Genomic DNA, 23,058 nt, shown 5'->3' on the forward strand with positions numbered 1-23,058 from the left:
CTGTCATGTCCCTTTCTTCCTGAATACAATTCTCCTCACCCCCACGGATGCGTCGCCTGCTCGCCAGTCACACTCACACGAGGCCCGATTCCTCCCACAGACCTCTCGGTGACAGCAGACAACTTCCTGAGGATAATAGGTAACCTCCCGACCTCTGGGTGGCGGCGGTGAATGTTCCAGGTAGGGACTCGTGGAAAGGGGGGGCTGAAATTAAGGGTGCCAGGTTCACACCGGAGCAGATGAGTAGGCCAACCAATCTCTTGATTATTGGGCACGGACACCTCCCGTTTGGTCAGGGTCGGTGGACAGTCGCTAGGGCTAGTTTGATTCGAAATCCCAGGCAACAACAGGGATGAGGGAAAGGTAGTCCCAGACGGCGATTCTTCCCCTGGTCCTCCTTCAGGGATTCTGACTACACGGAGGCCCCCAAAGTAACGATGACCCCCAAAGTCATTGGCTGGACAGGTCAAGAGGTTGAGGGTGGTGTCAGCTGATGAGGGAAGTCACGCAGACCCTAAGACCTGTCAATTCCCTATCTAGCGCAGCCACCTCCCCACTCAGGTGCCTTACTCCTGACTACCTCACAGCTCATCTACCTCCTAAAATGGCCGACCCCCCCTCACCTCTATTTATAACCTGGGGCCTGACTGGCCAGAGTGGTCCAGAAGGTTCCGGAACCTCTCATGGCAGTCTATGGCCCAGGTTCTTAGGCGACAGTTGGGACCACCATTTTGTGAAACCACACTCCCCCTTCCTCCATTTCTTTAGTGAAGCACCTTGTGCCTCTCCCTCAGATAGTGAGAATGGGGCGCCCAGAGCCTCTACACCAACACCAAAAAGAAGTTAGTGGACAGAAAAAAATGAGGGGGTAAAGGGGAAAAAAAAATGAGGAGGGAACAGCCAGAGGGCTGTCAGGTCTAACACATTCCCTTATAAAAATACGTTTTGCTAACCAACGAGTAATGTGTATATATGGGTAGAAGTATTTAAATGCACATCTACTAGTACATTTAGAAATGCTTCAGCCATTAGGGGGTACCCCAGTCAAGATGTTTGAGCTGTCAGCTGCAAGTACTGTTTTTAGATGTCATATTCAATTTCACCTACATGAACTACTGTTGATAATGTAGCCTTTATCATACAGCATAGTTGTAACTCACAGAAGTACTTTTTTGTGAAGATGAAATTAACTAAACTACATCCTAAAACAAAACTCCATTTCTATTGGCCAAGGGGCATAGTGCTAAAATTAGGGTGTTTAAGTTTAGCAAATGGAACTAATAAAGTAAGGTCCAGTTTCTTTAGCAAAGTTGTTAGATCTTGCTTTTGTGAGTGCACAATTTCTCCTTTTCTACCTAGCTTCTGAATAGCAAAAAAATACAGTAAAATGGATACTGTTAAATGCGGCCTACTGAATATGTTCTAATCAGAACAGGAGCACTCAGGAGAACTCTGAGTGGTCTCTCTACCTGGAGGGTGCAAGTCACGTTGTATTGTGACAGAGTCACTCTGCTTTCTTTACTTCCTCAGACCACCTGCAATGCTTCATGAACCAGTGATGAGGGATGCTGTGCATGCTAGGGTCCAAGATCATCATATATGTTAAATCGGATCCACACTGATTATGTCAGTATTGACATATTAATGAGTGAGTGAGATGACCCTATGGCCAGTCGTGATGATTAAGAGACAAAATGGAATTGGTCATAGAATCCTGGCATACACATTGGACAGCAACATTTTCCTCAGTCTTCCAGTTAGCAGATTGCTCATCAGTTTAGGACAGAATAACCTGCCTTTGGCAACAGCTAGACTGGAGCTCACATCTCATGATAGGGCCTGAAAGTCTCCCAATAGAGCTTCTACCACCGGTTAGCAGCTTGTTTTTAATAGTTCTCTCTTGCAGGTGGTTCTGTCTTCAGCTTGTTCCCCAATCTGATCCAAACTCGAGTCTCGAACTGAAGCACGGAACGGGTGCGTGTGGCACAAAAGGTCTTCTTGTCCACCAAAATTAAAGGCTGAATTCAATCAACTAATACAAATTTATGTACTGGTACTGCGAGTAGGGGAAGGGTCAATCCATGAGTGCATACCCTCCTTCGATAAGCTTAAGGTTCCAGTGAGCCATGTTGATAAAGTGATGGAATCTCCTAATGTCAGCAGACTTCTGAAGCTTCAGTCTTGTCATGCATAAGAGTGGCATTAACCTACAAAGGTCTTGCCATCAGGACTTCCCCCAGACCTGCCCGAGTACACATCTTGCACCAAAGGCAACTGCAAGATATTTTTTAATCAAAATGGACACATGCCACATTTTGCAAATGTGTAAATTTGTTTTATGAATTAACACAAGCACAGTGCTTTTGTGCCCATTAGCACTTGTGCGGAGCATAAACATTGTTTTTCAGGCTATGCTTTGATCTCTCTGCTTCTAAAAGTGTTTAGCTGCCTTAACATTAAACTCTTTAATAAAATTAGATTTAGCAAACAATTACTGCATAAAGTGTATTGTAAATTTACACCCTTTTGCTTATTTAACTTGAGGTCCTGAATTCTAACATCTATAGAAGATGAGGATCCATTAGGCTCACCATGCTAAAGGAATCATACGATTGCTCTTTGGCTGATAAATACTACATATATCATTATCGAATTGTATGGCATGTAAATGAAGCATCTCAGTCAAACTCAGTTGCAAAGTGAAAAAAACAATACACTTGATGATTTTATTATTGTGACAGACCATTCTGTAGTAGGGGATCTCTGTGTATAGTCATAATCTAGTGAATAGTCCCGCCCATGTGCGTGGACCCCGGAGCAATAAAAAATAATCTCTAAAGGTGACAAATCATGCAGACCTGTATACACCTTTAAGAGAGAATTTAATTTAAAGACAGATAATGCAGCCTATACCCACAGGCTACACTGTCCAGTACTTCAACTAGAATTCCACCAACATCCACAAACAGCACTGCCTGACCAGCTTTTCTCCACATAGGAAAAAACCCTGCCTCTACCAGCAAAAGCCTCTGGAATGATAGAGAGGAAGGAGTGGACAGACAAGCCCCATAGGCTGCCATTATGTGGCTTAAAACAGGATACTGTGCCTTTAAGAAAACTTTCCAGGTTTCCAGAACTTTCCCCAGTATCCCAGAATGCCCAGCAGGTCCCATTTACTTTCAGTTCTTTTTTCCGGCTCCTGCTAGCAGGACCCTGGAGCATTGAGCTATCCCCTTTTCAAGGGTTTATTGTATTTTTTTGTCAATTTTTGTCACTTTTTCAAGTGTTTAGTGGCTGGTACTGTCAACATGCCTGGCTTGTTCGACAAGTGCCCGGAATGTGGTAGAAAGAAGGCTAAAACTGATCCACACGAGGTGTGTATAGGTTGCCTTCCCCAGTCCCACGTGCCTGAAGGCTGTGATATCTGCCACTCGTTCTCTGCTAGGACCCTGAGGGACAGAATGAAAATCAGGCTTCAAATCCTGGAGGAGAGAAGGCTGAAGGCACCAGGTGGGTCTGGAGGGGCTGATTTGGCCCATACTGAGGCCTCTGGGGGGCTCCCCAGGGGCAGGAAGACCAGTAAGCGTTCCCACATCCCGTCGAGGGCGTTGACGGCGGCGTCGAGGAGGATGACCACCATCTGTTCGCCGTCTCCCCAGGGCTCTGGGGAGAAGCGGCGTCGGCGGTGGTCGTCGAGGGAACTGAATAGGCCGCCGTCGACTACATCGGCGTCTTCGGCGATGACGCCGTCTACGGCGCCTTCCAGCAGTCGGCGTCGAGATCGGACCCGGCGTCGGCGCTCGCCGTCGGGGGGAGATCGCCGTTTGCCATCGGTGAAGAGGAGACGGTCGACGTCGCCGTCGAAGAGAAGATCGACGTCGAGACGCTCGAGGTCAAGAAGATCGCCGTCGAAGCGCAGATCGCCGTCGAGGCACAGATCGCCGTCGAGGCGAAGGTCGCTGTCGAGACGGAGGTCGCCGTCGAGGCGGAGGTCGCCGTCGAGGCGAAGGTCGCCGTTGAGGCGAAGGTCGCCGTCGAAGCGAAGGTCGCCGTTGAGGCGAAGGTCGCCGTCGAAGCGAAGGTCGCCGTCGAGGCGAAGGTCGCCGTCGAGGCGAAGATCGACGTCTAGGAAGAAAGAGTCATCGGGATCGGTGTACTCTGTGGTGTATACGCCTCCTCGGATGCCTACGCCACCGCCTCCTCCACCTCCGACTCCGCCTCCACCACCTCCGCCAACACCACCGCCGCCACCACCTCCACCACCACCACCGCCTCCACCACCGCCTCCACATCCGCGGCCACTGCCTCCGCCGCCCCCACCTCGGTCGTTGCCACGCACGCCATTGGGACTGCCAGCGGTTCCCCCGCGGTCCGTTTCCCTTCCGAGGTACCCGCCTCCGCCGCAGGGGACTCCGAAGCCACGACGCCCGCGGTCGCCGGGACCGGCTAGACCGGCGGGCAGACCGAAGCCGAAGAGGTCGCGCTCCCGCTCTCTCAGGAGGAGAAGATCACGGAGCCATGGACGGTCATCGTCGGACTCAGGACGACGCCGTAGGAGGCACAGGTCCAGGTCGCACACGCGATCCTCGACCAGAGATTTTTCCCCGACACTGTCGGACTCGCCGGGGACTAGGGTGTCTCCGGTGGACGATTTGGTCTCTTTCCAAGAGGTGCTGTTGAGAGGGGCAGCAAAGTTGGGTATCACGGTGACGGTTCCAACACCCACGACGTCCGTGATATTCGAGACACTTCATAAGAAACATCTGTCTCGCCCTCTACTGCCCCTTGTACCAGGACTGGTGGAACCCGCGTTGGAGCTGTTCCTCACTCCCGCGGTGACGAAGGCCGCCCCCTCCAGGCTCATGAAAAAGTATAGGGCCCCGGAGTCGGACCCTACCTTTTTGAGGGTGGACCCGAAGCCGGATTCGGTCATCGTGATGGCGGCGAGGAAACAACATGCGACCGCCCCTTCATCGACGGTTCCGCCTGACAAAGAGAGCCGCTGGCTGGATTCTGCGGGCAGGAAGGTGTGTGGGACCGCCGCCACCACCATGAAGGCGGCGAGTGCAGGGGCTTTGTTGGGCCGTTACGACCGGGCCCTGTGGGAGTCCCTGCAGCAGTATGCGGACCTGCTGCCCCGGGACAGGAAGGAGGACTTCTTGGAAACAGTGCGTGAAGGCATGCTGGTTTCTAATCAGGTGATCGGCGCGGCGGCGGATGTCTCCTTGTTGGCCGCCCACGCCTACTGCCATGGCGTCCACCAGAGGCGGCATTCGTGGCTGCGCCTGACGTCCCTCAAACCAGAGGCGCAGCACAGAGTGGCCAACCTGCCCTTCTCGGGGGAAACCCTGTTCGGAAAACATGCGGATGATGAGATGGCCCGCATGAAGGCGGAGGCGGAAACCCTGACGGCCGTCGGGTTGGAGAAGGCCGAGAAGAAGAAACGCCCGTTCCAGAGGCGGTTCGGGTCTTCGGGCAGAGGGCGTGGGCAGAGTTCGGGACAGCAGCAGCACCAACAGCAGCAGTTCCGGAAGCCCTTCCAGAAACGCCAGAGGGGTAGAGGAGGCCAGCAGGCGACTACCACTACCAAGGGCCCGGCCGGGTCTCAGCCCTGAGCGGCTACTTCCCCCTCAACCGTTACCCACTCCAGTGGGGGGAAGCATTCAACTTTTTCCGGCAGAGTGGAGAAAAATTACTCAGGACAAGTGGGTGCTGAATATTGAGTTCAGGCCCATTCTGGATTTGCGACAGGCAAACAAATGGATTCGCAGAGAGAAGTTTTGCATGCTGTTGTTGCACCAGATTTACCCTCAGCTGCAACGGGAAGACTGGCTCTGTGCCATAGATCTACAGGATGCGTACTTCCATGTGCCCATAGCACGGAAGCACAGGAAGTTCCTGTGATTCCAAGTCGGCGCCAATCACTATCAATACACAGTACTGCCATTCGGGCTAAAGTCTGCGCCCAGGACCTTCTCGAAGTGCATGGCGGTGGTGGCGGCACATCTGCGAAGGAACAAGGTGTTTGTCTACCCGTATCTGGACGATTGGCTGATCAAGGCTTCATCTTTCTCGGAAGCGCAAGATCACTTCCGATGGACGTGCGCTCTCTTGCACAAGCTGGGGTTACACGTCAACATGTCCAAATCGGTCCCGACCCCGGTCCAGTGCATACAGTACCTGGGAGCCTCCATCGATACGCGGTCAGCAAGCGTGTCTCCTTCGGAGGAGAGACGGTTATCACTCCTTCGGAAGGCTCAGGACCTCAGGACTGCTCCATCGACGACAGTGAGGAAGGTGTCTTCTCTACTGGGATCGATGGCCTCCTGTATCTTCCTCACGCCTCACTCTCGGCTACACATGAGACCACTGTAGGAGTGCTTGGAAGATCAGTGGGATCAGAGGACAGGCTCTTGGGACGACAAGATACGACTGTCGCTGCATGCTCTTCAGTCTCTGAAGTGGTGGTGTTCGGCGGAAAACCTCCTCAAGGGGGTTCCCTTCCACAAGGACATTCCCACGACGAGTGTCGTGACGGATGCGTCTCTCCAGGGCTGGGGAGCGCGTTCTGGGGACTTGCAGATTCAAGGAAAGTGGTCTGCTTTGGAATCGACGTACCACATCAATTTCCTGGAACTCAGATCTGTCTTCCTGGCACTGAAGGCCTTCCTTCCGTCCTTCCAGACCAACTCGCTGCTGATACAGACGGACAATACAACCACGATGTATTACCTCAACAAGCAGGGGGGGTCGAGATCGCGCACTCTGTCGCAGGAGGCGCAGGCGATCTGGCTGCTGGCCCGAGGACTGACGATTACGGCCAGGGGTGCAGAATGCTCAGGCGGACGCCTTGAGCAGGCTGATTCAGGAAAACCACGAATGGGTCATAAACGACGAAGTACTAGGAGAATTCTTCGCAAGGTGGGGGACTCCAGACGTAGATCTGTTCGCCACCGCCGAAAACAGCAAATGCCGAGACTTCGCATCCAGGTACTACCAGCGGGGGACGCTGGGGAATGCGCTATGGATCGATTGGTCGAACAGCTTTCTGTACGCTTTTCCACCCATTCCCCTGATTCCGGCAGTGCTCATCAAGCTGTCCCAGTCCAGGGCGCGGATGATCCTGATCGCCCCGGAGTGGCCCAGGCAGTGGTGGTTCACGGATCTACTTCACCGGTCTCTCCTTCCTCACATGCGGTGTCCATGCAGGCCGGACCTTCTCACGAAGTTCGGGGGGCGGATGGTGCACCCCAACCTCTCGTCTTTGAGTTTGGCGGCATGGCTCCTGAAATAGTGCAATATGGCCATCTGAATCTACCAGACGATTGTATGGACATACTGAAGGAGTCTAAACGACCTTCCACTAGGACATCCTATGCTTACAAGTGGAAGAGGTTCTGTATCTGGTGTAAGTCCAAGAACTTTGATCCGACGACATGTAAGGAAGATGTCATCCTTCCGTACCTTTTACATCTGGCGCAGTCTGGCCTTAATTTCCATTCCATTCCATTAAGGTTCATCTGGCTGCTTTGACGCTTACAGGAAATGCCCTTCACAGACTTCTTTCTTTCAGATCCCTGTGGTCAAGGATTTTTTGGAAGGCTTGAAGAAAGTGTTTCCTCCCGTCAGACTTCCCTCGCCTTCCTGGGACTTGAATGTGGTGCTGTCCAGACTGATGAAGGAGCCTTTTGAACCCATTCACAAGGCTTCATTGCAGCACCTATCCTGGAAGGCGGCGTTCCTAGTGGCCATTACATCGGCCCGCAGGGTGAGTGAACTTCAGGCATTATGTTGTCAAGAACCTTATACTGTATTTCATGCTGCTAAGGTTGTGATGCGTACTCACCATAATTTCTTCCTAAGGTTATCTCTGACTTTCATGTCAACCAGACTATAACTTTACCTACGTTCTTTCAGAATCCCTCTTCGCCAGCGGAAAGGTCTCTCCATTCCCTGGATGTTCGGAGGGTGTTGAAATTTTATCTGGATAAGACCAAGGATATTCGTAGGTCTGACCAATTGTTTGTTAATTATGGCTCAGTCAGGACTGGTCTTGCGACCTCTAAGCAGTCCATTTCTCGGTGGATTGTGTCCTGCATACAATTGTGTTATCAAAAGGCTAATAAGACCTTAGGGGGTAAACCTAAGGCTCATTCCACCAGGGGCAAAGCTGCCACGACGGCTTTGCTGCGTAATGTTCCGATTGCGGAAATCTGCAAGGCGGCCACTTGGAAGTCGGTCCATACCTTTGCTGCGCATTACTGTCTGGACACGGATGCCAGGGCAGATGCTCAGGTTGGGCAGGCTTCGCTGCGAAATTTGTTCGCACAGTAGTGGTAGTGTCTTGTGTGTTCTCCACCGCTTTTGTTGTGTGGGGATGGGCTTGCCATTCTATTCACTAGATTATGACTATACACAGAGATCCCCTACTACAGAAGGAGTAGTTTCTTTTCTGTAACTCCAGTTCTGTAGTAGGGGTATCTCTGTTATAGTCATAAGCGCCCGCCCTCCTCCCCGGTGGAGAGATACTTATTCATATGTAGAATGCTACAGGTCTGGCTTCAAAAGGAACTGAAAGTAAATGGGACCTGCTGGGCATTCTGGGATACTGGGGAAAGTTCTGGAAACCTGGAAAGTTTTCTTAAAGGCACAGTATCCTGTTTTAAGCCACATAATGGCAGCCTATGGGGCTTGTCTGTCCACTCCTTCCTCTCTATCATTCCAGAGGCTTTTGCTGGTAGAGGCAGGGTTTTTTCCTATGTGGAGAAAAGCTGGTCAGGCAGTGCTGTTTGTGGATGTTGGTGGAATTCTAGTTGAAGTACTGGACAGTGTAGCCTGTGGGTATAGGCTGCATTATCTCTCTTTAAATTAAATTCTCTCTTAAAGGTGTATGCAGGTCTGCATGATTTGTCACCTTTAGAGATTATTTTTTATTGCTCCGGGGTCCACGCACATGGGCGTCACTAGATTATGACTATAACAGAGATACCCCTACTACAGAACTGGAGTTACAGAAAAGAAACTACTCCTTCCTAATTGTGCTACATCTGTAATCCGTGAGAATCTTATCGGCTGGCCCAAGAATATAAGAATTTTCGATATGTATTGTAGGTCAGCTTGGAAAACAAAAATGCAAGTCTCATTTTCCACCCAGCCAATGAAATCACCCAATGAATGTCAATAAACTATGTCACACTTTCATTATGATAAAACTTGTCACATTGTTATTGGATGCCAATGATTGGATAATGAGCTGCAAGTAGGGCCGCATTTGGAATGCAGGATTGAGCTCTACCAATCATAGTGCTTGGAATGCTGGCATTAGATGCTGTTGTTTGCCTGCATTCTCAGGTGAGAATCAGCAGCATGAATCAGTCAGAGCAGCAGCTGTCTTTACTTGTCCAAGTGTGGCGATATTGAGGCACAGTTGTTTATAATCTGTTTATCTACATCTACCAGGTTCTAACAGTTATTAATAGCACTTTCTCCTCGTTATGCTGTCTGAGCCCAGCCCCAAAGTTGATAGGTCAGCAAATGACAATAGTTAAGACCCTTAGCAGATGGTAATAGCCCTCAATTAAAGAGTTCTTCTTAAGGGAAAACATATTTTCCCAAATATTGAATGCAGATACGAAATGTAAATCAACTGGGGATGATCAATATTGATTATTTCAGTTTTATCACTTTTTTCTATAAAAAGCTTTTAAATCATGCACTTCTTTTCTTTGAAGCTGTGGTAATTTTCGGTTTATTGGCTTATTGTTCAATGGGACTTTCCATTTTTGTATTCTGAAGCCTTAACGCTCTGCTAAATGTTGACTAATCAATGTAGCTTGTGTATATATTTTGTTCAGTAGTTACGGTCTGTTAAAACTCAGCCGGTCCTGTTATTTATTTCATACCATTGTTCAGAGACTTTTGAAATCTGCTACATCCAAATTTTCCGGTATATGCATGAGGCCACAATGAATAATAAAATAGTAACAATAATATCAATGGCCACAATAAATTAAAACATAATAACAATATTGTCAATGTAACACATACTTTAAAACAGAAAATGTCACTAATAAAATAAAAATGAAATAAAACATGAATTAAGATATAATTTGTGATACGATCAAAGTACTATAATTATGAAACGGGTGGTAAACAGAATAATATAAACTAGGTGAATTGCAAGAATGCCCACAGAGTTGGTATTACAATTCAAATAATTCACTGACACTGGACCCTGAGTGGTCAATTGAACCCTAATAATTGCTGCATTTTGCTACCCCAACATCAGTCAAAGTGACCATTTCCGTTGCTTGCACCAGGGTCAATGCTATCCTTGCTATGCTAAAAGACACAAAGAAGAAGCTTTCAAAGATACCTTTCCTCTAAAAATCCACATGATCTTGCTAAGATTTAGGCAATGTTTCTTTTATGTCAATGCACAGATATGCGATATTCTTATGTACACAGATGTATGCCTGTTTAAAATGCAGGTGCGGCCGGCACAGTTAAGAGCGGTGGGGAGGGGCAGGGACAGGGCTGGGTGTGGGGGGGGGGAAGTTGACAGACGACAGAATAGGTCAAATTAAACAGAAGATTAATAAAAACCACTTACCTTACGCTCGCTGCATCGCTGAAACTGTGATGCGGTGAGCACAAGGTAAGTGGTTTTATTATTTTTTAATGTAATTTTACCTATCCCGTCATCTGTCGACTTCCCACCCCTCGGCGCTTCACCCTTCTTACCTGTGCCAGCCATGCCTGTTAAAATGAATTTTGAGAAAGGTCGAGCGACTGAAATGTGTCAATAAACTAAATATAACATTTTCACATGGAGTGGTGGCTGGTTCATTTCTAAAAACAACTGATGTTTGGGTTCTTTTTCAGTACAAAATGCAGTGGTAAAAAGCCATATTTCATAGGGAACTATATAATACTTAAAATATATCATAGTTCCCTGTGAAATGCGAATCTGCATCGTTATTATTATCAGGGTGGCAAGGATCAAGAAGCATGGGAGTCCAAATTATGCAACAAGGTTTTCTAAATTATGCAAGAATAAATGCAAAATAAGCAGCTCTTTCTCTGGCAGTATTATTTTTATCCAATTGAGCTAGAAAATCTTTTCATGAAATCAGCAAATGATGAACCTTATGTGGCAAATGTGCTATATTCATAATTATATGGTAAATGAGCTGCAGCTACATAATCACATTAACGTACTGGCCCTCACCATAGTCCATTTAATCATCAGTCTATCCGTAAAAATGAAACAAAACCTACATTTTCAAATTCCAATCAGTGAACATTATTAGCTTCACTTTGAAGAAAGAAGCTTTTTCCAAGCTGACTACCCTAAAATAAACATGTAATATAAAAAATACATTCTTTCTCTTCTCTACCCCCCCCACCCCCGCTCTCGCTCCCTTCCACGTAATATGATCCAAAGTTGCCATCAAGAGGTTCTAGTGACATATTAAACCACAAGGCCCTAGTTTATATGTGCAGAGTGTAATATGATCATAGTTATCCTTGCCTTTCTCCTCGCGCAGCAATGGAAACATATAGCATATTTTACTCAGTGAACTAGGCAAAAGTGTGGTTCATGTCTGCCAGTTTTTCATGTGCAGTAGTAATAAACAAAAATGTTTAACACTAACCAGAACGCAATGTATTAAGTCTGTGCAATGACATAAAATTGTGAGTAGGGTCTCAGTTGTTTTCTTCTGCAACGTGATTTTAGAATGATTCGGTGAGGGGTAAATCAATTGTTTCTCAAGTTATTTAAGATCTCTTGTGTTAATAACATATGCATTGTAGTAATAAATGTGGGAACCTGTGCTTATTACTACACTTACAAATACCGACATGCATCTATCTCTATCTATTTTAGATAGTTAGAGAGATAAACAGGCAGACAGATATATATAGATACATAGGTAGATACTTAGATAGATAAACGTGTAGGTAGATTTAATTGTGTATTTCATTTCAAAATATCAACAAAAGGTTCAAAGTAAATAATTAAACAATTGACTAATAACCTCTTTTTTGGGTTCGATAAGCAGGGTTAGATTGGTAATCAAAAAATAGTTTCAAAGTCTTGCGCTAATAGGTAACGAAACCGAAGCACCATAGGTCAAAATAATTGTTACGAATAACCACTTTACCTATGGTTGAACCGATGCAAGGCTTCAAAATAATCTGTATTGAGCACTTATTTGAGTCAAATTTCTGTTGGTTAGTATGAGAAGTTGGACTGTTAGTTGGAGTGGATGGTAGTCCACCACAAGTAATAATGTCACTATTGTTTTAAGGTTCAGTAAAGGTTTCAGTGATTTAAACCTGACCTCAACCCCTGATAAGTATGGCACAGAGTGGACAGGCTTAACTTAAGAAAATGTGTAATGCATTTATAAGTAGAAAAACAGTTGAAAGTGGAAGACACAGCATAATAAAAATTAATAAAATAATAAACAATGAAAAATAAGAATAATTAATTAACAAAAAGGCAAAAGTCCAATGAGGCGTACTTGACATATGATTTTTGAAAGTTTTAAATGCAAATGGCACCAAAATGTGTTAAGCACTAACTGTGGTTATCTGGTTGAGCTTGACCACTTCAAGAGTAAATCTTCAGGGTGACTGCGATGGAGCACGTTAGATACAAGGATGATGTTCATCCCATTGTTTAAGTTACCTCCGGACGTCAACAGCCTTCAGTGAAAGCAGGCAGAAGGGGCTCTACGGTCACAGATTTTGGCATCAAAATGGAGCCTCGTTGAAGCCGTTGGTTCAGGCGGGAAAAGCTCTGGAAGGAGAAGTTAAAGTTTTTACTCAGCAGAGGTCCGGGACTCTCCGACGTCAATCAGGTCTCCTTCGATGGCAGCACCAACGAAACTGCAGTTGGTAATAGAGGAGGGTTTCGCCATCACGGGTCTCCTTCAATGGCAGTACCGATGAAGCTGCAATTATGAACAGAGGAGGGCTTTGGCATCAACAGATTTCGTGTTTCAAGCGAAGAACATAGCGCGAGCTATAGTGGAGTCAGGCCCGCCTGCAATGCACCCTCAGTGTATTGACTGACATGTTGGTCCCAGACCCTCGATGGTTCTCCAGGCAAAAACTTAGTAAAAACTTCTAAGTCCTATGTTTTAGGGTTAGGTAGGAGGAGTACACTCTGACCCCAGTCAAGGGTTCCACGACCTCAGGAGCAGTACTTGGGGTCAGGACGCACTCCAACAGAAGCCACCAGCAGGTTCCAGGGCAGGTCCAGTGGTAAATGGTCAGCTGGGCTTCTCCATAAAAGTGTGCTTCATGCAGCTTTTGTCTCCCTTTAGCTTAATAGGTCAGCCAAATGACCATTCAAGCCCACTTCTTTGTCCTGGGTACAATTTGGAGCAAGTGCAGCCCGTAAGAGTTTTCATCAGAGGACTCAAGAGCTGGTGCAGTCCTTCTTCTGTCTTAATATAAAATAACAATGAATTGTGATGTGGTCCAAGTAATTACCAGTGGCTGAGATTAATTCCAGCATTCCAGGCATTCTTTTTTGTATAGTTCAATGTGTTGCCCTGAGTGGAATGGGTATGCCCTCACGTGGGTTCCGTGCACACTGTGTCACTGGAATCTAGCTGTGCTCAACTGATGTACCCTAATAATGGTGAAACCAGTCTTGGGTTGCTTGGGTAAATTTGGCAGCTCATGCTGGACTTTTCCTATTGGAGAAGGGTCAAGACTAATTTGCATTTTGCTGGGTCCAAACTGAGGTGTAAAATGACAATGGACTGGGATGCAACCTGAGTAATTACCAGTTTCTGAGCTTAATTCAAGTATTCCATCCATCACTTTTTTGCATACTTGTTTATACCCGATGCCCAAGAGGTGAGCAAACCCTCTCTTGTGGACACTCAAAACTGGTTCTAGGAGCATATCCTCTCCCACTGGGATTGGTGCCTGGCTGATTAGTGAGACAAAGGAGAGTACAGCCCCAGGTATTAGATACATCTTCCTGTGACATTGTAGGCTTTTTGGAAGTTAATGAAGTTCCATGTGCACTGCCCAGATGGTCACTCTGTCACTCTGTCAGACAAACATAACTCCTCCCCACACCCAAGGCCTTTGTTTCAGCTCTAGGAGAAAGTTCCTCTCATCAAAGTATGATTAGGCTCCTGGGTGACAGCTGGAAACTCATGCAAATGCAAAGTTTTCTAGAGTCTTTAGGCAGGTAAAAGGTGGCTTTTTAAATGTACCTTATGTAAAATATTTAGTACAATTGTGACTTCCCCAGTTTCTAAGTGCATATCACATTAGTTTTTTTTTATTATTATATCCCAGTACTTTCCTATTGAACAGGTAACCCCTCTATAGTGAAAATAGCCTTTTAGGGCCTTTTCACTGTAGGAACATGTTTTACATTACATTTTACATGTCTGTATTTTAAATGACAGCCAACCTGCTTTTTGTGCATTAAGGACTGCTTAGGGGTGACTTAATAATATTTAAAAGGCAGACCTGTCAAAAGGAGTTATTTTGACAGTTTGAAACTGCAGTTTTAAAACTACTCAGACAGGCTACAGAGGCATTTTGCATTGTCAATCTAGTGGGGGCACAATGTTTGCTATAGTCCACTAGGGACTTGTGACATTTAAGGTAAGAGTATCAACATGTTTTACTAGTTGCAGCACATGCACTGGACAGCAGTGTCCTAGTGGGCTGAGTCCAAAAACCAGCAACAAAACCTACCAAAAAGTGGGGGTGACCAGACAAAAAGGGGCATTTTGCTAACGGTATCAAAGACAATCCAAAGATAATTTCAACAATTCACTTGCTCTTGTCGTATGCCATCAATAAACCAGCGAATCTGAAAATGTCTTATGCAAAACTCACAGTTTTGCTTTTATTCTGTTGATTTGTAAAAGCAATTTGGTGTGCATAATTTGGCAAGGTGTCTTGTGAATATTGTGGTCCAACACAACACAAAGCTTTGATGTCTGAGTGGGCGTCACGTAGGCCATCTTCTTTTGAAAAATAATGGCCTAGCTAGTACTACTTCATTCAGAATACAAGGTTTCACTCAGACAGAACTGTGAATGAAGATGATCAAGTCCCCCAAATCTCAATGACTGGTGTGCTCTGGCATGCACCATTGGTTTCTCGCTACCCTTCAAGATAATGCTGATTTATTCCCTTGAGAGCTGAGGCTCTAATAGTGGTATCAATGCACAGTGCAGCTTCACCAGCGTAGGGGCAACACCTCTGATCTTGCAAATTAGAAAGCAGTGCAAGACTCTCAGAGTCCACCATGACCTTGGTGGTGATGGGGCTGCTGCATTGGAGATCAAATTAGGGCAGAACATGCAGCCTTTTCTACCAACACTGTACAGTTAAACTCTTTGAAGCAAATTTGAATAACTTTGTAATTAATTAGTAGATGAAGCCAACATCTCGCACAGACATGTTATGCTTTTGTTAGAGTTTTCCCAGGATCAGGTCTCACATTAACATTCTTTTGTTAATGTCCTTCATATGAAAGGGCCTTTCATGCAGACATGCTCTTTACTTGTGAAAATGCTTCGTAGGAGCTGCCATATAGAGACATTTTCCCATTCTGACATAGTGCTTTGCAAGAGCAGTTGTCTTATATAGAAATTGTTAAAGTGCTTCCCAGAAGCAGTAGCTCACAGACTCAGTCTCCTTTTGAGGAGGCCTGTAGCTCATACGCTTTTCTTGTGTTAAAGCGCTTATAAGAGCAAACCTCTCACTTAAATCTAACTTCTTTCCACCTAAGGCATCCCCCATGAGTAGTTCACTGAAACAGACATTTGCTTCTCTTGGCTAAGAATTACCCATGAGCACACCCTTCGCTCAGAACAGTGCTTTAAGGAGACATCCTCTTTTTCTCTTTCAGAAAGTGCATCCCATCTTTGTGTCTCCAGATCATGAGTCGAGAGGATTAGTGTTAGGTCAAGCAGCGATTCAGGCTACTAGACCTGCAGGTCTAGCAACATTTTAAGTCTTTTCAAGGCCTGTTCAATATTCTTTCCAGCTCATTAGCAAGGTTTGACAGCTACAGAATTCTGTCGCAACAGTTTCTGTTTCTGTCTCACCAGTCATGATCCCTGTTATATGAAGAATTCATGGGGCCAGCATTAGAAGGATGTACTTACATAATTTCATAGACAACAGCACATAAACATCTGATTTATTATTATTTTATAGATTGTTTTCAACCCCACTTTTCCTTCTCTAAAAGACAGTTTCCTCTGGCATAGGTATTTTTTAAATCTTATCTTCTGCTATACAGCCTTTTCAGCCTTTTCAATATGTATGCAGCTGTATTTGTTTAGCACAAACGTAGAGCCTTGGATCTAAGGAGTGAGGTGAATGCAACAGAGCACAAACAGCACAGGGAGGGGGACTGCTGCTGTATTTTGTGCACACTATTAGGGCGGAGGGCGAGTCATAAATTAGAGCAGAAGACAGGAGAATCTGGAGTGATGAACTATCCTCTCTGAAGAGTAGCTCTTAAGTCCCCTGTGTGGTCTAACTAAGGACAACTTTAGCTGTTGCTAGACATTTCTTTACCAATTCTATAAAACATGTATATAAAGTGGGGTTTGGCTCCACCCAAACAAATGTCTCTCTCACTTCATGCTATTGACTGTGTGGTGTGCTTGCATTGCAATGTATCTGGGCCAATTGCGCATCAAAATAGTACACCCAGCCATCACATTTTTGTTATTTTCAGGTCTTTATATTATGTAGACACCAATGCTGCCACCACCAAAATCACATATACAAATAGCACCACCACTCATATCACCAACAATACCATACCACAAATGCCACCAGTACATATACAACCAATGCAGATACAAATATCATCATATGTGACATGTGCCACAATTTGATCAAAACCACATATCGCCAATCCCACACATTCCACCAATAGCTCATTGCCCGTATCCGCAAAACAACAACCAATACCGCCACCAACTCCACCTAAAATACCACCGCAAATAATACCACTGCTAGTACCATACTAATTAGACACCACCACTATTACCATACCAGTACCAACAATACAACAGTTCCACCAATACCACAACAATAAATACCACCACCAGTCACACTCATACAACCAACATCACCACCTCTAGTAGTACTACTAGTATCACAAACACAAGTATCACACCACCTCTACAATGCACCACCAAATTCATATTATCACCAATGCCGCTCTACCACCAGTGCCACAACTGGCGTTGAAGGAGGAAGATAAATATGGAAAAAAACAGCCACAAAAAACCAAAGCAGGGGTGAAAAAGAACCTGAAAGATTGAGATAAAAAGTCAGGGAGTGTCTGGTGGAGGATGAGAACGGCATGAGGTGGACTCAAGACAATGAAGCATTGGTATTCAGCAACCTTGACATTTGAGAGTGCCAGCCGCGGGCATCTGAGCATAACTTTGGGCCCAACACTTATTCTTTTACAAATTAGGCACCGCTGATAACTTCACCACCAGCACCACATATCTAATACCAGTTTTATAAATAACACATCAACAGTACAAAGACTGTTACTACCAAAATCCCCATTACAGCCAACATCGCTGCCACCAGTCCCAATACCACACCCACTATCTCGCTACCACCAACATCACAACCTTCACCACTATACCAAGCATTGACAAAGTCAATAAGTCTGAGTTTATTGGACTACTGCATGGAAATACATTTCTCCATCCCTGGGTTTGCATGTGTTGTCAAATCAAAGACAGACATATTGACTTTGCCAGCGCTACTTTTCAATAACAAGAGTGATTATTAACTTTTCCAATGCATCTTTTTAAATGCAAGAGTGATGGTACAATCCTTGTATGAAGGGGTGGGGTTGTTTCAGATAGTTACTGCTTAAGTTAAGTTGTTTTGCTTTCTGGCTGTCTACATTTATTGCCTCTAAGCCAGGCTATACTGCTGCTCTTCACATTGATTTGTTCATGTTTCCCATGCACCTATTCTTGGAGTTCTGCAAGTGTTCCAATAGGTTTTGGACTTGAAAAGGACGCCACTGCAAGCATTTCATGTTTCAACAAGGTGGTTAAGTTTCATCAATTCTATGAAGAGTTGATGGGGGCATGTAGGATGTCGTTCATTATAGTTATGATAGAAGCAGGTCCTTGCTAAGCAAGGCAGTGGCTCGTTCCCAGGAAAAAAGAATGTCAGACAACTTACAGGTGACAGTAGACAAAACATCTAAATGATTTTGAGATTGTATTATTAATTTGTAATGCTCCATGCTTCTTTTTTAGTTCTGGTCGGGAATGATACAGAGTGGGCAGCCTGGATCTTCACAAGAGTAAGTATTGTGAAAACCTTCAAATAGACCATGTACATCATAGCAGGCAGGTTGGTGTGAGTAGAAAAGTAAAGTACTGCCTCTAGAGAGGGAAGAGTTGAGGAAAAGTCTACCAAACAGGCCAAATTCCACAAACGTGATACCCATGCTGCAAAAGAAATGCAGTGAACTACAAACCAAACAAAAGTGAATTTTGCAACAATTTGTCAATCTAGCAGGCTTGTCATTACAAAAACATCAGTTTTCACAATACAATCAAGTGTTACATATATCTTAGAGTGCACATGTGTGTGTGTGTTTGTTTATGTGTGAATGCATGTTTGTATGTGTCCTACAAGTTACATGTTTGTGATCTTTCAGGACAAGTAAATTGTGTATTGCAAGCATCAATCAATCATAGTTCTTATTTCTTAACTGTACTCATTTATTAACCTCAAAAGATTGACACCAACACCAGTTTGTTCACATGGGCATTTCCAGGTCAGAAACGATCCCTATCACTTGCAGAGTCCCTCAGGGCTCCATACAGTCTCCTGCCATATTCACCTTATACATGGAGCCACTTGGAGCTCCAATCATAAATAGCAGCATCAAGATTCACCAATATACTGATGATACACAACTGTATTAAAAGTCTTCTGTGCTTCAGATATCCAGTGCCACAACCACTACTGAGGATTATCAGTGGCTGAGATTAATTCAAGTATTCCATCTTGATTAATTCAAGTATTCCATCTATCGCTTTCTGTATACTTTGAAATGAAGATGCGGCAATGACAGGCAGCAACAATGATACCACCAGTTTTTCCACTATTAATGTTAGTGCCTATTTAACAGAAACTTCTTTATTGGGGTCCAACAAATTAATGTACCATTTTGAATAGCAGTCCCTATTTTTAACACCAGTGTATAAGAAAATATGAGAAAAAGTAGAGCCAGCTCTTTGTCCTAAAAATGTAACTTTAGGCCCTAATTACAAGTGTCCCGGAGGGGTGGAAACCAACCTAGACCTCGCTGATGAGACCCAACTAGGCCAAAACCGGTCCTAGGTTGCTTGTATTCTGGTTCAGAGAGGCACTGGCCTGACAGTTTGGTCTGGACTGTTCCCATTGTAGCAGGATCAAGACTGATTTGCAAATGAAAGACAAAGGTCCTGCGCACACGTTCAGGATAATACCATCAATAGAACCTGGTGGAGGAATGCAATAAGCTCAGAGTCTGTAGGATTATGAAAAAATGAAGTTTGACATCAGGAAAATTAAAGAAAAGTATTCTTTATGTAAGTCAACATCTGACCGATACATAGCATATAATTCATCAGCCGACACGTGTTTCGTCACACCGTGTAAAGATATGACTCTTCAGGGCTAAGAAGGACATAAACAAAAGATGAGTGAGTAAGAATATCAATGCTAGGTCACAAGAAACAATCAGCATGAACGTGCTGTGTAAAAAGCTCATAGTTAAGAACAGACGTGCACCAGAAAATAAAGACATGGAAGACAGAATTCGTGAAAACCAGGAAAAACACCCTGTTGTAGCTGGAATAGCTAGCTACTAATCAAAATGGAGACAGAAGTAAGAAAAGTGTGTGAGCAGTTATTTAGAGCCAAGGGACAAGTAGATGTCCTATAAGAGATGAAAACAAGGTTTGAAGATGGTGCAAGGAGAATGAGTCCAACAGTGTCAAACAGTGGTCATGATCAAGGTATACCAAGAAAAATTCAGTAAATAACATGGCCCGTATACAGTCGTAAGATGAAAAATGGTAAAGGCAAAAGAGTGCGTGAAATAGAATACTACGTTACGAGATGAAAACAAAACATGGACAAGTATACCTTGTCCATATGCGCACAATACTTATTTCACAAAAACACAGCACTGGTCGACAAATTAAAATGATAGTGGGCTAGGAAAATGCATGGAAGATACTAAAGAAAGACAGAAAAGACCGAAAAAGACAGAAGATGTAGACCAAAACGGCCAGCAAAGGATATCATCGAGCTAACAGGAGCATGCGAGCACTGGACAAAAACAGAAGCATGTCACAATTACGTGAAAGTGAAACTAAAAATACAAATACTGGGTAAAGTCACATGAAAATTACAGCAAACATCATCACGTGAGCACAAAACTCAGTTAAGCATGTGTGGAACAAAGAATATGGTGACAACATGATCGTAGAAATAAAGACCTTCCCCGAAGACCATACAGTCAATGCAAAATTTTAAGGAAATCATAAAGTAGTATTGCACTGTTACAACTAAATTGTGAAGACGAGGCAAAAACAAATAGTACAATGTTCCAAAACGGTAACTATCGTACCAAGGATGAAAATGTGACAGAAACAATCCATGGAAACATCGAAACACATGAAAGCAATAGAGCCGTGCAGTGTTAGCCAACAAAATCGGGAGAGCGGGAACGAAAACTCGGAAAATAGGAGCCGTGAAAATAAGGAGAAATGCTGCAAATGGAGGAGAAATGTGTATGAAGCAAGTACCTGTAAACTTAATCGTGAAGATCGTTCCTGAGTATGGAAGGCGAAGGGTGCGGTGCGATGGGACCGACAACCCGACGTTGTGAAGAAGGCGGCGATGTGCACCAGCCACTTGGTAAATTGACTGTACACTCTATGGATATGTAAAGGGCACAAATGAGCCTGGTGTGGGTCAGAAAATAAAATCAAAGTGGATTTAGTGGGGAAAGCGGGGAAAATCCTTACCGAGTGAGTTGTGGATCGCGGGTAATGGATCCACCGATTCCAAGATGTGGGAACATCATGGTTGTGGAATCGGAAGTTTAAGTAGAGGGTGTGTTCGTGGTGGAATAAACAACTAGAACGCGCGGTGCACGCGGAAGTATGTTCGAACGGAAGTGAGGGAGTGATTAACACTGTCATCCTGGTGACGCGTGTTGAGTCGACAACAGCTCGTGTGGGTTAGCGCACAGAAGGAGGTGGCGATTATAACAAGTGCCTTTTTTTAGTTTGTTTACCCTGATTCTCTCTTTTTCTTTTTCTTCTATTCTACGTTGCATTTCATCTTAGCACTGAAGGCCCTTTACATATCCATAGAGTGTACAGTCAATTTACCAAGTGGCTGGTGCACATCGCCGCCTTCTTCACAACGTCGGGTTGTCGGTCCCATCGCACCGCACCCTTCGCCTTCCATACTCAGGAACGATCTTCACGATTAAGTTTACAGGTACTTGCTTCATACACATTTTTCCTCCATTTGCGGCATTTCTCCTTATTTTCACGGCTCCTATTTTCCGAGTTTTCGTTCCCGCTCTCCCGATTTTGTTGGCTAACACTGCACGGCTCTCTTGCTTTCATGTGTTTTGATGTTTCCATGGATTGTTTCTGTCACATTTTCATCCTTGGTACGATAGATAGTTACCGTTTTGGAACATTGTACTATTTGTTTTTGCCTCGTCTTCACAATTTAGTTGTAACAGTGCAATACTACTTTATGATTTCCTTAAAATTTTGCATCTGACTGTATGGTCTTCGGGGAAGGTCTTTATTTCTACGATCATGTTGTCACCATATTCTTTGTTCCACACATGCTTAACTGAGATTTGTGCTCAAGTGATGATGTTTGCTGTAATTTTCATGTGACTTTACCCAGTATTTGTATTTTTAGTTTTACTTTCACGTAATTGTGACATGCTTCTGTTTTTGTCCAGTGCTCGCATGCTCCTGTTAGCTCGATGATATCCTTTGCTGGCCGTTTTGGTCTACATCTTCAGTCTTTTCTGTCTTTCTTTAGTATGTTCCATGCATTTTCCTAGCCCACTATCATTTTAATTTGTCGACCAGTGCTGTGTTTTTGTGAAATAAGCATTGTGCGCATATGGACAAGGTATACTTGTCCATTTTTTGTTTTCATCTCGTAACGTAGTAATCTATTTCACGCACTCTTTTGCCTTTACCATTTTTCATCTTACGACTGTATACGGGCCATGTTATTTACTGAATTTTTCTTGGTATACCTTGATCATGACCACTGTTTGACACTGTTGGACTCATTCTCCTTGCACCATCTTCAAACCTTGTTTTCATCTCTTATAGGACATCTACTTGTCCCTTGGCTCTAAATAACTGCTCACACACTTTTCTTACGTCTGTCTCCATTTTGATTAGTAGCTAGCTATTCCAGCTACAACAGGGTGTTTTTCCTGGTTTTCACGAATTCTGTCTTCCATGTCTTTATTTTCTGGTGCACGTCTGTTCTTAACTATGAGCTTTTTACACAGCACGTTCATGCTGATTGTTTCTTGTGACCTAGCATTGATATTCTTACTCACTCATCTTTTGTTTATGTCCTTCTTAGCCCTGAAGAGTCATATCTTTACACGGTGTGACGAAACACATGTCGGCTGATGAATTATATGCTATGTATCGGTCAGATGTTGACTTACATAAAGAATACTTTTCTTTAATTTTCCTGATGTCAATCTTCATTTTTTCATAATCCTACAGACTCTGAGCTTATTGCATTCCTCCACCAGGTACTATTGATGGTATTATCCTGAACGTGTGCGCAGGACCTTTGTCTTTTGTTTCCTTAAGTGGGTTTCTCCCACTTGATTGCAGGGGTTTTTCCTTGGGTTGGTACCCCTGACCTGGCAGCACCACATCTAATTTTCTCCAGTGAAAACTCACAGTGCACACGCTTGAGCGCCATCTTCCTTTATCC

The 23,058-nt window shown here is 44.6% G+C and overlaps 1 protein-coding gene across 4 annotated transcripts in view; it reads left to right on the forward strand.

Moving 5' to 3' along the window:
• Positions 1-23,058, forward strand: part of TEAD1 (TEA domain transcription factor 1) — a 447,887-nt gene that overhangs the window by 334,667 nt on the left and 90,162 nt on the right. For all 4 annotated transcript variants that reach the window (XM_085648201.1, XM_085648198.1, XM_085648200.1 and 1 more), the window contains one exon: positions 18,309-18,355. In XM_085648201.1, coding sequence (XP_085504327.1) covers positions 18,309-18,355 — 47 coding nt within the window. The remainder of the gene's footprint in view (positions 1-18,308; positions 18,356-23,058) is intronic.

Source organism: Triturus cristatus, chromosome 3_2 (assembly GCF_964204655.1).
Source record: "Triturus cristatus chromosome 3_2, aTriCri1.1, whole genome shotgun sequence".
Classification (NCBI taxonomy): Eukaryota; Metazoa; Chordata; class Amphibia; order Caudata; family Salamandridae; genus Triturus; species Triturus cristatus.